Below are 14930 nucleotides of genomic sequence, written 5' to 3'. Positions count from 1 at the left end.
CCCCCCCTTGCTGACGCCTCACTCACCGTACCTGGCCCACTTGGTATCTGATCTGCGCTTTCCCGTCCTTACCTCCCTGCCTAACCTCTGCCTTTTCTACCCTGCCTCCCCTTCCTGCCTTACAGTCTTTTCTACGCTGCCTACCCTACCTGCCTTCCTGTTTTCTCCCCAGCTTCTCACCTTGTCTTCCTACCTGCTTAGCATCTTGGTGTGTATATTTCTTCCCCTTCCCTCCCCTCCACTGTCTCTTTTCTTCTGCCTTTCTTCCTGCTTAACTCCCCAACTCCCTGCCTCACCCTCCTGCCTCACCACCCTGCCTCACCACCCTGCCTCACCACCCTGCCTCACCCCCCCCCCGCCTCATCTCCCTGCCTCACCACCCTGCCTGTCTACCTGCTGACGTCTCACTCACCTGACCGCGCCCGTCTGCTATCTGATCCCCGCTTTCCCTGATGCTTCCACTGATAGGAGAGAGAGAGAGAGAGAGAGAGTTTATTTTGTATTTCTGTCTGACTCTGGGCGTAGAATTGAATGTGGTATCCCTCAGACACAGATGGTGAACGCACCCTTATGTCACTGCTAGGGATTACTGCCGAACCGTCTATATTGAATTATTCTCGGAGTATATAATTCCTGGTTTTGTGGTGCTGTCGGCTGAGATGTTTTAATGATCTCTTGTCGGCTGTTGTGGGAAATTGTTGAAGATTATAAAAGAAATTAAAAAATCGTCAAATATCCTTACCCTGGTCGATTTCTTGTGACCTTAAAATTAGTCTCTCACTCCACAGTTACAAGATATTTGTGTGTGTGTGCGTGCGTGCGTGCGTGCGTGTGTGTGTGTGTGTGTGTGTGTGTGTGTGTGTGTGTAAAGGGCAGAAAACAGCGTTGCTTGTATTTATTTCATTTCTATCTATCTATCTATTGCCAGACGCCTCAATCCCGTTTGGGGTGGCCACAAACAAATCGCCTCCAAGTCGCCCTGTCCCCCGCCATTTCACTACCCTGCTCCCAACTCACACCCCCCTCTCTCATATACCTCTCCACCCCATCCCTCCATCTCATCCTCGGTCTCCCCCTCCCTCTTCCACCCTCCACCTCGCTCACATACACTCTCTTCGTCAGTCTTTCACCCTCCATCCTCTCCACATGGCCAAACCACCTCAGTGTGTTCCTCACAACGCTTCCTATCACATCCACATCAACACCACAACGCTCCTTTATATCCTCATTCGTCAGCCTGTCTCTCCACGTGACTCCACAAGCTCCTCTTAAATAACTCATTTCCACTGCTCTCACTCTTGACTTGTGTCCTTCCAACAACGTCCAAGCTTCACTTCCGTACGTTAGAGTTGGTATCACAATACTGTCATGTAGTAACTTTTTTACTTCCATGCTCACTTCCCTGTTTCTTATCACTGCTTTCAAGGAACCAGCAACCTTTCTTCCCTGCTGTACCCTTTCAAGCACTTCACCCTCCAAACCTCCATCCTTACTCATCACACTACCCAAATACTTAAACGTACTCACATTTTCCAATTCCTCACCATCCAACCTCGCTATACATTCACTGACTTCACCTCTCTCAAAGACCATCACTTTACTCTTCCCTACATTCACCTTTAGGTTCCGTTTCTTACACACTCTCTCAAACTCATCCACCAAGCCTTGCAGCTCCCCTTCATCTTCACTCAACAACACAGTATCATCTGCAAACAACAGTACAGGGAGTTTCCAAACACTATCCTCTCTCACCAGGGCCACTCCAACATCCACTACCCTACCTTGTACCTCTTTTATTACCCCATCCATGTACAGATTGAACAACCATGGAGACATGACACATCCCTGTTTCAAACCAACTTTCAAAGAGAAAAATTCACTTAGTTCACCATCCACACGCACTGCAGCCTTAGCACCATCATACATACTCTTCACAGCATTCAACAACTTCCCATCTACTCCATATATTCTTAACACTTTCCACAATCCTTGTCTATCCACCCTGTCATATGCTTTTTCCAAATCCATGAAAGCCGCATACAACTTCTTTCCCTTCTCTAGAAACTTTTCCACTAAAGATCTAAGAATGAATATCTGATCTACACAACCTCTTCCCTTCCTAAAGCCTCCCTGTTCTTCTCCAACTAATTTCTCTGTTCTTTCTCTAACTCTGTCTATAAGTATCCTACCATACACTTTTCCTATTATACTAAGAAGACAAATGCCCCTATGATTACCACACACTTCTTTTTCCCCTTTTCCTTTGTACAAGGGAATAATTATACCTGACTTCCAATCCTCCGGGACTCTACCTTCCTCCCAGGCCAATCTGCACATCTTCCACATCCATTCTACTACTATCTCTCCCCCATGCTTCAGCATCTCACCACACACTCCATCAATTCCTGGGGCTTTCCCCGATTTAACTTTCTTCATTGCTTCCACAACCTCTATCCTACTGATTTCTACCTGTCTTCTCACCTCCCTCCTTCTCCCAGCCATTCCCCAGCCACTTATACTCGCATTACTTCCATCCTCTACGTTCAACAATTCCTTGAAGTGTTCTCTCCATCTGCTCACTTTTTCTCCCTTCTCCACTAGTAATCTACCATGTTTATCTTTCACTCCCCTGCTAACTTCACTTCCACCCTGTCTTACTCTTTTCACTTCTCTCCAGAACATTTTCTTACAGTCCCTCCACTTTACACTCAAATTCCTTCCAAATTCCTGATCCACTCTCTTCTTACTCTCTCTTACTAATCTTTTCACCTCTCTCTTCCTTTCCACATATAACTCTCTCTTCTGCCTCTCAACTTCTTCCACGCCCCTATTTCTCATCCATTCATTGTATGCTTTCTTCTTTTGTGCCACAGCCTGTTTCACCTCTTCAGTCCACCACGCTGTTCCTTGCACCCCCTCCGTCTTCTCTTCCTTCCACACACCACATCACATGCTGCACATATTTCTTCTGTAAATATCTTACACACACCTTCCACGTCTCCCATCTGCTCCAATTCATATTTGCCCAATCGTTCCTCCACTTCTCTCTTATACTCTGCCTTTTTCTCATCCTCTTGTAACCTTTCCACTCTCCTTGCAACTACTCCTTCCTCTCGTCTTTCCCTTCTTCTATTCCTCCATCTTACTTGCATCCTAATTCTGGCCACCACCAAGTAGTGGTCAGAAAGGCCACTCCCCCAACCTCTATAAACTCTTGCATCCAATATACATCTTCGCATCCTTTCATCCACACACACATAATCAATCATTGCCTTCCTTTCATTCAGTTCACCACCCACCCTTCTCATCACTCGCCATGTATACCTGTGGATCATTTTATGCCTGAAGAGGGTATTGGCTATTACCAACCCCCTCCCAGCACAGATGTCCACTAACGCACTCCCATTCTCATCAATCTCAGCAGGCACACCCCACTCACCAACTATTCCATCCACCTTCACATTACCAACTTTACCATTCATATCACCGATCAAAAACACTCTCTCATTCCTTCCAAACTTTTCCATGCACACTTCCACATTTGTCCAGAACTCTTCTCTCACTCTTCTAGCACGATCTTGCGTTGGCGCATACACACACACAATCGCCCACATTTGTATTCCAACTTTCAACTTTACCCACACAATCCTTGACCCAACTGATCCATACTGTCTTATGCTCTTCTTCCATCTTTTACTCACAACTATACACACTCCTTCCTTTGCCCTCTCATTCTCATCTACTCCTGCACATATACCCCATCCATACTCCCATTCTCTCACACTTTCTCCTCTCCATTTTGTTTCAGTTATTCCACATACATCCACTTTCGCATCCTCAAGCACCTGGACAATCTCTCTCTCTTTCACCTCATCATTCGCTCCTCTTACATTCCATGTACACATTACCAAGTCCTTTGTCCGGTCCTGGGTCGTCAACGTTTGGTCAGTCCTTGTCCGAGGCTTCTTGTTTGTTTTTTTAGTTAGTTGTTTTCCGGGGAGGGGCACTAACCCTCCGCCAACCCTTTTAGTCGCCTTTTACGACAAGCAGGGATACTGGGGGAGTATTCTTGAAAACCCCCCTACCCCCAGGGGGGTTTATTTCATTTATTTGTTCTATATCTCTTTAAAAATTGCACTCTGGACCCAGCCTCATCCCATCCTACCGTGAAAAAAAGGTGTATGGATAACGATAATGATGATGATGATGATGATATACCACTTACCCCCCAACAGGTGAGTCGCCCTCTGACCATGAAGAAGGAAGGTCCCATCCAGACGAGGAAGAGGAAGCCCAAGACCTCCTCGTCCTCCTCGTCCTCGTCCTCGTCCTCCTCCTCCCACCACCACCACCAGCAGGCAGCCTCCAATCGCTATGCCACGTCTCCTAGGTGAGAGAGAGAGAGAGAGAGAGAGAGAAGGGGGGGGGATTTGTAGGTACTAATTTCAAGAACATAGTGATGGACTTGATAGAACGATGGAATTAGGTACTTTTGAGTTATCGTCAGGAATTTCGCCCTCTTAAGTACGAATCTGTATCTGTCTGTCTGTCTGTCTATCCATTTGTCTATCTACCTGTCTGTCTATCTATCTACAGACACACCCAAATCCCGGAGGGGGGTGGCCATCACGTCGCCCTGTCCTCTGCCATCATACTATAACCCTTTCTCAGGAAACATGAAGGAGAGAATTTTACAAAGCCTTTGCCAAAATCGGAACACGAGTGACCGTGTGAAGGATTAAGAGGTCCCCTCGGGATTCTGGACCTTCCTCCTTCCCTCTTCCGTTTTCTTTCCTCTACACACACACACACACACACACACACACACACACACACACACACACACACACACACACACACACACACACACACACACACACACACACACACACACTTGAGTTGACTCGTGAACTGGGACTTAAATTGGTGCTTGAGTTGTAACTTACGTTGGCACTTGAGTTGTAACTTACGTTGGCACTTGAACTGGGACTACAGTTGGTGCTTAAGTTTTAACTTACGTTGGCACTTCAGTTGGTGCTTGAGTTGGGACTTCAGTTTGAGCTTAAGTTGGGACTTAAGTTGGTGCTTGGATTGGGACAAGTCGACGCTTGAGTTGGGACTTATGTTGGCGCTTGAGTTGAGACCTTAGTTAGCACTTGAGTTGGGACTTAAGTTAGCGCTTGAGTTAGGACTTGAGCTCGTAATTGTGTTAGGATTTAAGTTGGTACTTGTGTTTGGACCCAAATGGTACCTGTGTTGGGATTTGAGTTGACACCTGAGTTTGAACTTTTGGTGGTACTTGAGTTGGGATTTAAATCGGCTCTTGTGTTGGATTTTAAGTTGGCACTTGTTTTAGGACTTAAGTTGGCACTTGTTATAGGACTTAACTTGGTATTTAAGTCGGAGCTTTAGTTAACATATGAATTGGCACTTACGTCAACACGTGAGTTTGCACTTAAGTTGGCATTTGCGTTTGCACGCAAGTTGGCATTTGAGTTTTCTCTTAAGTTTGCATTTGAGTTGACACTTAAGTTGGCACTTGAATTGGCACACACGTTTGCACTTATCATTTACGTTAGCACTTTATTTGGCACTTAAGTTGGCAGTTAAGTTTGGACTTAAGTTGGCGCTTGAGTTGGGACTTAAGCTTGTGTTTGAATTGGAACTTAACTTGGTACTTGAGTTGGGACCTAAGGTCGCCCTTTAGTTGGGACTAAAGATGGCGCTTGAGTTGGTACTTAAGTTTGCGCTTGAGCTGAGACATGTTGGCGCTTGAGTTGGGACTTAAACTGTCACTTGAGCTGAGATCCAAGTTGGCGCTTGTGTTTGGACCTGAGTTGGCATTTGAGTTGGCACTTATGTTGTCACTTGAGTTGGCACTTATGTTGTCACTTGAGTTGGGAGATATGTTTGCGCTTGAGTTGCAGCATAAGTTGGCGCTTTAGTTGGCACTTAAGTTAGCTCTTGAGTTGGCATTTACGTTGGCACGAATTGGAGCTTTCGTTGGCACTTACGTTCGCACTTGAGTTGGAGCTAACGTTGGCACTTGAGCTGGGACCTATGCTGACCCGTGAGTTGTGATTAAGCTGGTGCTTGAGTTGGGACTAAGGTTGGCGCTTGAGTTGAGACATGGGCTGGCACTTGAGTTGGGACCTACGTTGGCGCTTGAGTTTTGACCCACGTTGGCACTTGAGTTGGCACTTAAGGTTTCACTTGAGTTGGGATTAATGTTCGTACCTGAGTTGGCACGTTGTCACTTGAGTTGGCACTTAAGTTGATTCATTAGTTGGGACTTAAGTTGACACTTGAGTTGTAATTTACGTTGGCACTTGAGTTGGGACTTAGGTTGGCGCTTGGGTTGGGACGCTTGAGCTGATACTTAAGTTTCCGCTTGAGTTGGGACTAAGTTAACGCTTGAGTTATGACTTGAGTTGGTACTTGAGTTAAGACTTAAGTTGGTACTTGCGTTTGGTAACTGTGTTGGGACCTGAGTTGGCACTTGAGTTTGAACGTCAGTTCGTACTGGAGTTGGGATTTTAATTGGCCCTTGTGCAGAAAGGATGGGGAAGGGTAGGGGGAGGAGAAGAAGGAGGGAGTCGTAGGGGGAGGAGAGGAGGGGGGGAGAGGGTACGAGGACTGGCAAGGAGGGGAGAATAGGAGGGGGCGAAGGAGATAATGGCAGGAAGGGAGGAAATGCTGAAAAGAAGAGGGAGGGAGAAGAGGGAAGGATGTGAAAAGGAAGAAGGAAGGAAAAGGAGTGGAAATGGTGAAAAGAATTAGGAGGAGGAAAAGGGAACTGGATGGGAAAAAGTGAGGAAGGGGAAATAGGGAAAGAAAGAGACGTCGAAGAAAGGAAGGAATTAAGGAAAAAAGGGAAGGACAGAAGGAGTTAGCCTGAGACGTAAAGAGAAGCAAGGTCGTTCCCACAAAGGTTCGAGACAGGCAGACAAAAGATAAGAGAGAGAGAGAGAGAGAGAGAGAGAGAGAGAGAGAGAGAGAGAGAGAGAGAGAGAGAGTTATCGTGCTATCGGACAGACGTAAACATGAAGCAAACTAAACATTATAATGCTAACAAAAACAACACTAATTCTACTGTAAATTTGTGTTTATCTGACGGAAGTGGGCCACTGACAGCTTGAATATTATGTTGTGGTTCCATGAAATTTAGTCAGCTTTATTCCTGCTCTAAAAATGAGTCTCCTTGGTTACTATAGCCGCGGCGCGCGACTCTGAGGTTGTTATTATCGTTCCCTGGCAACCTACGATTCAAAAGTGCGTGATTTCGCGTATAATATCAGACGCATGTAATTCGTGTATATGTTCGTGTGGAATATTATTCGTGTATAATATATTCGTGAACAACAATATGATTCGTGTACAATATGTTCGTGTATAATAATATTCGTGTATAATATGTTCGTGAATAATAATAATCGTGGATAATATATCCGTGCATAATAATAAGATTCGTGTATAATATGTTCGTGTGTAATATTATTCGTGTATAATATATTCGTGCATACTTATATTCGTGTGTCATATTATTCGTTTATAATATATTCGTGCACAATAATATGATTCGTGTATAATATGTTCGTGTATAATAATATTCGTGTATAATATATTCGTGCATAATAATATGATTCGTGTATAATATGTTCGTGTATAATAATATTCGTGTATAATATATTCGTTCATATATTATGATTCGTGTATAATATGATACGAAATCGGACGCACTCTCGAATGGCAGGTTGCCAGGGTACGATAATGACAACCTCAGAGTCCTGCTCCGCGACTACAGTCTATTCAGTCCTCTAATCTGACTATAGAGAGAGAGAGAGAGAGAGGGTAGATGGGGGAGGGAGGAGGGAGACAAGAAAGGACGGAAGCAGAGGTTTAGAGAGAGAGATGCTAGATGGGGAAGGGAGGAGGGAGAGAAGAAAGGAGGGAAGCAGGGGTTTAGAGAGAGAGAGAGAGAGAGAGAGAGGGTAAGTCCGTTGATGAAATGCGAATATGGATATCCAGCTCAGATTGAAGCAAGGGGAAAACTGCAGACAACTCTGTCTTGTCATCTTCCAGGAGTCAGTCAGGTGCTGTGACCTGAGATGCCAACTTACAATGTCTTGATGACAGGCGAATCAAGCTCAAAAAAAAAAAAAAAAGTAAAATAAAAGGAATAATATGCTATTAAATCTAAATATACAACGAATAACTGGTCCAATATTTTTCGTTTATTTTTAGGGCTTTGTAACAAAAAAAAAAAAAAAAAAAAAGTTGCATCCAAAAACAGGAACCACAGTTCATATTGACCTGTGAGCATAGCGGGTCACTTACACCCATTCATTGATTGTGTGTGTGTGTGTGTGTGTGTGTGTGTGTGTGTGTGTGTGTGTGTGTGTGTGTGTGTGTGTGTGCCTCTTGGCCTCAGGCCTTGTCCCTGGCCAGCCTGTATTCCCATAGGTCGTTAAATCAGATGCCTTCGGCCTTTGACAGTGACTTTGGAGTAAAATAGACGATATTCTACATTCGTTTTTCCTGAGACAGACTATACCATCCCTCCATCTCACACCGCTCTCATTCATCTCTCCATCTTCTCCTTCCACTTCATCCTCGGTCTCCATCTTCCCCTCCACCTCACTGACAAACACTCACTAGTACAAGTCTCCCTCTCAAGTTGCTTCACATAGCCAAAGGAATCCTCACTGAAACGCTGGAAGAATAATAGATTAGATTTTTATATTTTTTTATGGGTGATCTTGGGAATGACGAATTTGTTTAGCATGACACGGTGCAGGAGGAGGATGCATACATGTGGTGACACCGCTATAGCCAGTCAGCACCTCCACAGAATGGTTATAATAATGCCCCTCAACTCCCTCCCTATCCCCAAATGGTGGCTGATGAGCTGGAGGATATGGGCAGGTTCAGTCTGCAGTTCACTTGCTTCGCATTTCGTCCCGATATTATGAAATTTTTGCAGTAACAAATGTGCATGTATTTGATAACAATACACGCGTATTTATGTAAGTGCTTGAGTGGGAAAAAGTATTTTTGAGAGGCCAAAAGAGGAGCAATTTACTGAAGTCATTATACAGAGGAACTGAGTAGAAGTACTACACTGAGAAGTGAATGTACTGCAGATAAGGTTTAGGTTCAGATGTATGCCAAGTTGACTCAGAGTAACTGGACGTAAGTGTGTGGTGAATTATTATGTGTACACACGAGAAGGTACGCCACCAAAACGAGAGGAGCAAGAATACATACATGCATACCTACGTACATAGATATTAACTCCTTCCTGTGTATCCTTTCAGTGTGAGTCTGGGGGCAGCCTCCTCCCTCAAGCACCACCAGACGCCAGCCTACGGTGAGACTCTCCCACACTTGTCCTCTTTGTGTTCTGTGGCTTTGTCTTTTATCTATGTTCCCTAAGGCTCTGTTGCTGTTAGTTGTCCACTGTGCGTTCTGTGCGTCAGACTTCACGATTTCAAACTTTTTTTTTGCAAAATTGTTTTCTCTGTCTCGCTTCTTTACTTTTTTTTATGGGTGTGACGTACTGTTCTAAGTATACTTTGTTGTCTTTATTTTCCGTGGCTTTTACTGTTTCAGACATTAAATTAGTTATTCTCTGTGTTTTGTTTAGTCGTCACATTTTGAGCTGTGTTCTGTGTAACTCTGAAGGACGTGTGTATGCCTCAGACAGTGTTCTCTAATTCTTTTCCAGTGATTTGTTAGTACCCCAGTGTACTGTAGTAAGTAGCTCTGTGTGTTCTGTGTAGCTGTAATATTATCTGTAGCTCTGTATCTTAACCCCGTGTGACTTTTTGTTTTATAGTACGTAATATTTGTTCCCATGACTTATAATGTTCGTGTTTTATGGATAATAGTTCGTCGGGCCTGTTTGATCTCTAAGGAAATTTGTTTCGTTAATGTAAGTCAAGTGTAGTTATTGAGATTTTTTTTGCATTATACCTCTCATAGAGCTCACGCTATCTTATCAGGTGGGAATATAGGTTGAGATGATAATGATGAAGATGATCATAAGAATAATCATAACAATGATGAAAATAATAATGATGATGAATAATTTCTGTAGCATCTTACCTGGAGTTCTGTTAGTGTCGGAAATGAACAAAGATAAAGCAGTAAGTTTTGTATTATATTGGTTTCAATCTGTGTGTTCTATGTAATTTTGCTGTCTGTTTTTGTTGTTATTGATTTACATTTTTTTTTTTTTTTTTTTTTTTACGCACACTCATGCCACATCCTTAATCATTGTTTCTTCCACGAACCTTATTATTTCCTGACTACTGACCCCTGGCTAACCCCTGCCTCCCCTCCCCGGTATAGACCGTGATCACCAGCTGCTTATCCTTTCTTCCTTTGCTACTCATCTAAATCTCACTGCTTCACTGTCATCCCATCCCATTTTCATTCACGCCTTACACACCACTTTTCATATCTCACCCATCTTATCCTATTCACTTCCTAACACATCTTCCAAACCCACCTTCCATAACTACTTACCTCACCCTCAAGCCTCACCGTCAAACCTTTCTCACTCTCTTACCCTACCTGACCTCAATGAACCTACCAGACTTTCCCAACGCACCAGCCTACCTCACACACCTTTCCTAGCCACGTTCCTAACCGACGTGTCTATTTTCATATCATCCATACTCTCTGTGTGATACCTTACCCGTCTTCCTTATTCATTTCCTACCCTTCTTGCTTTATTTTTATCGGTGTGACTGATATATATGTCTGCTTTACCCTTTCTTCATCCACTTGTCTTTTATCCATCATCCTAACCCATCTGCCTTACTCACTAATCAACCCACCTGTCTTACCCATCTTCCCTACTCATTCCTCATCTCACCTAATTCATCCTTACTTGCTTCTTAACCCACCTACTTCACACTTCTTCCCTACTCACTCGTCAGCCAACCTACCTTACCCGTCTTCCTTGCAGACTCCTTACTTACTCTTTTCACCTGTTTTTCTTACTCCTCAGCCTACGTGCCTCACCCAGCATGCCTAACCCCCTTTACCTCCCCAGTATCGACCGTGATCACCAACTACGCCGACCACCATGCTGCGGACCACTACGGCGGGGGTGGCGGTGGGTCTGCAGGGGGGGCGGCCAGCTTGCACGAACAGGGGGGGACGGCACACCTCCTCTCCACCCACACCCTCTCCGCTCACGTCACTGCCCCTCCCCCACAGCTGGTCACCTACCCCTCCCCCTCCACCACGCCTCAGCACCCACTCCCCAACTCCCACCAGCTCTCTCACCAAGTCATGAAGCAGTGAGTGTATCAGTAATTCATAAGTCTTTAGTTTCATCTTGCGCGGGTATTTTGTGCCTGTACCAGTAATTAATAGCACTTTTCATTATACCCAGCTTAGAAGGTTTGTTACGGGCAGATATTTATACAGGTTTCAGATATTGCTCGTACAGTGGCCAATTTTTTTTTCTTATTTAGCATATATGTTTGTACTATTATGCAGCAGTGAAATGTAGTGATAGCATTTCAGTACCGCATTGTGTAAGCGAAAGCTCTGTCCACGTTTTATTGGGTAGTCTGGAATGAGCCCACGTTTCTGAGTATTTTCTTTCATTCAGCATTCACAATCCGTCCAGTTTCAGTCAGTCTGCTTATAATATGACGGCAGTTCCATACGCATAGCCTCACCATCTTTCTCATTCTAGGATCCCGGTGCTGGAGCCCCTTGAAGAGTCCAACATTAAGTATGAACACTCCAGCTAGGACACATCACACCGGCCACACCCTGGGGCACAGCGAGGCACGGAGACATGGCCAGAGAGGCACTGCACTCCACAAGAAAATGAAAGCTGAAGAAATTATCAGTTGAAATCGTCTACTATAACGTTGGCACCCTGGCCTGTTTCCCACCTAAGGATGGGATGGAGGCTGCAAAACTGTATATAAGTGGGAATGATAAGAAGAGAGCCCTGAAACTTCGAAAAGACTTAGAACTAGTCAGATATGAAGTCCAAATGTAAAGCTCTATAGTATTCTGAGGCGTGCGGTGGTCCGTTGATGTCAGACTCCCCTATATCACTGTTGATCGTGGGTTCCTCTTGGCAGAATCAGAAGCTGGTTCACGCCCTCAGTATTTGCGATGCAGGTCGTCCCCAGTCAGGTCAAGGTGAGGCACGTGGCACAGTAGCACAGTCTAGCACCTCAGCATCGTAGTCATGTGGCACCGCACCTTAGTCATATGGCACCGTCAGACATATCAGAATACCGTAGTCATAGTTGTGCCATAGTAGCAAATGTATAAAGAGTAGCATACTCACCTAGCACTGTATTCTTCAGTGAGAAGCCTGTACTATAGTCTTAGCATCGTAGTCCAGTAGCACTCCTGTAGTTCCATAACACCTTAGTACCTTAGTCAACCCCTCCTCCCCATAGCACCAGCACATCCCCTCGCCTGCAGTAAAGTGTTGGAATATTGTAGCACTTTAGCATCCCGTCCCTCACAGTCTTATGGCACATTGTATTAACCTGAATTTACTGTGTTGTGAGGATGGTTAGTGAGAGGGTGAAAGGTAGGTGTGTTTTTTTCACCCTCCTCGTTTCTTGTTCTCAGTTATTTTCATTACGAGATATCTTCATGAAGGTGAAAAAATTTGCCTTTCTGTAGCGAGAAAATAAAAGCGATATCTCTGTACTGTTGTGAGCGACTGAGATTGTGTCTGATCCCTTTAGTGCAAAGATGTTAGACTGAATAAAACAAGTCTCTCGGTAACTTGATTATTAAGAAAAGATGTATTCGTACTGATGGGGTTAGGAGGCGCCAGGTAGTTTATAAAAGTGTGTAGAGTATGGATGAACCGTGTGGTATGTGGACGTGTGAGTGTTGCCTTTGTATTATTTCACAGTTTACAGTTACGACAAAACATTCCGACGTGGATGACACAGCCCTATCGAGTATCCAAGCAATACTGTCAGGGTATCCGTAAGCAGATTTGTAAATAGACTAATTGCAAGTTTTCTACCCTAAGTCATACACAATAACCGGTGAGCAGATTAGCATTATAAGTCTTCGAAGATTAGAGATATCCCTTAAGCTCAGTATAACCGTCTGGCGTTAGTGATGTGGGACACGACTTATGGAAGAGTTAAGGAATCATATAAGGAATGGAGCGGTTTTATTTTCTCCATGGCGTGGCTACCTGAGCACTGAATCAATTGCAGGGCTGGCGACGCTATGCCGGCTCCGTGACCTGTTCAGTCAGGTGCAAAAGTCCATTCTCTCTCTCTCTCTCTCTCTCTCTCTCTCTCTCTCTCTCATATTCCTGGATTTACCAATGCTTGAATGAGACAGTGAACAAGGATGCCTTTTATCACCATAGACAGGTGATAATACGAGCCTGCACCTCACTGCATTGCGTCACCGTCAAGCGTCTGTGGATCCAGCAATGAAAGAGGAGGAGGGGCGAGCGGATTTTTGTGGCTGGTTGTACATGTGGCTAATTATTAACCCTTTGACTGCCAGCATGACTTTTAGAAATCGCTCTTACTAGTAAGCCTCTAAAGCGATACAGTATTGCTCAATTTAGGAAAGAGCTCACATATTGAAAAGCTTACAATTAGGCCATCAGTACGAAAAATATCACCAATCAATAGTAGTAGTTGCAACCCCAGGCGAATCTGAATGCGACCCCAGTGGAGTGCGGGCCAAAGATACCCTTCATTTCAAGCCCACCGTCCTCCTGTTCGGTACTAGGGAGGCGACTGAGGGACGTTGATATACCCAGGCAGCTCCACCATCCTGTCATATCAGTGCCACCACTTGAAGGCGCCCCTCTCCAACATTAAAATCTCTAAAGTTGATTCAGGTCGTAAGGAGGCAGCAGGAAAAACCACGATAAGACAGTGGCTTCAGGGAGGGTTAATATTTGAGGTATTATCCAGCAAGATTAATTTCTAGTGGATTGCTGCGAGTGTAATATTTCACTGTCGTCGCTGTAAATTCTAAGTGATATAAGTGACAATTTTGAACTCTACTTAAATCGACCCTGCCATCTGTATTTTTTATTATATTGCCGAATGCTTGAGTCACTGGAGTTTTTCATATATGCTATGTATATATCTTGCTAAATACGTGGTGGACGCAGTAACGAGAATAAGTGCTGTATTCTCGCTGGGATAATAGGCTTCGTAGCACCTCTTCCGTAGCGATTTAGCTTGGATATCTGATCTTAATTTTCTCTCTCTCCATTTTTTTTTTTTAAGCACTCCAACTTGAGGACGTCTTTTCGGCGGTACTTTGGTTTTCTCCGTACGGTGTTGTTAAACTGAGGATAGACGTTTTCGGGCAGAAGGGGTTAATGGGCACTGTTTTTGAGCCTACAATTTTTAAAAGTACGAGATGTTTTTGTTCAGTTGGATAAATCGTATAGTAGTAGCAAAAGAGTGTCATCGTATTTAAGGGGTTGATATAGACGCCTAAGAGGATATTACGGTGTCGTAAGCAAGATTATTAGTTGAGGAAGAGGTGCTACAAATCTCATAAACCAGCGAGGATACCACCAAGGCAAGGGTTATCCAGAGATCGAGCTGTTAGATTTATTGATAGACTTGCGCTCCATTCCTAGTCGTATATTTTTTTAAACAAGGAAGAACAAGAGAAAAGGGAAGATTCTGCCTGGTTCCCCCCTCCCTTTTTTGTCCTTCCTGCAAACACAAATGACAGTTACGACAGGGATTTGGTTGTGATGCGTGGTTGTGTATCAGGACCGAGTGTACAGTTAAGGACAAAAGTTCGCCTGTTGTTCCAGTGCGTCAACTTCACACTTAGGGTATGTTCATCACCTCTTTGGCTGACGCAGTTTTTACAGAATTATTTGTTGTCAGAGAAATATACCTAGCCTCTGCCAACTTAGGAATGTTAGC

The 14930-nt window shown here is 44.3% G+C and overlaps 1 protein-coding gene across 1 annotated transcript in view; it reads left to right on the top strand.

Annotated features, from left to right (window-relative positions):
* Window positions 1–11774, top strand: part of LOC145412066 (uncharacterized) — a 58626-nt gene extending 46852 nt beyond the window's left edge. Inside the window, exons 9-12 of the mRNA XM_080281983.1 lie at window positions 4236–4390; window positions 9318–9370; window positions 11063–11312; window positions 11717–11774. Of these exons, the coding sequence (XP_080138109.1) occupies window positions 4236–4390; window positions 9318–9370; window positions 11063–11312; window positions 11717–11774 (516 nt within the window). The remainder of the gene's footprint in view (window positions 1–4235; window positions 4391–9317; window positions 9371–11062; window positions 11313–11716) is intronic.
* The last annotated feature ends 3156 nt before the right edge of the window (window positions 11775–14930 follow it).

The sequence above is a fragment of the Coenobita brevimanus genome, chromosome 92 (genome assembly GCF_032717465.1).
Source record: "Coenobita brevimanus isolate Jiangsu-jjx chromosome 92, ASM3271746v2, whole genome shotgun sequence".
NCBI classification, from domain to species: domain Eukaryota; kingdom Metazoa; phylum Arthropoda; class Malacostraca; order Decapoda; family Coenobitidae; genus Coenobita; species Coenobita brevimanus.
Note: the sequence above shows the minus strand (reverse complement) of the source record. Positions and strands in the feature narration are given on the sequence as shown.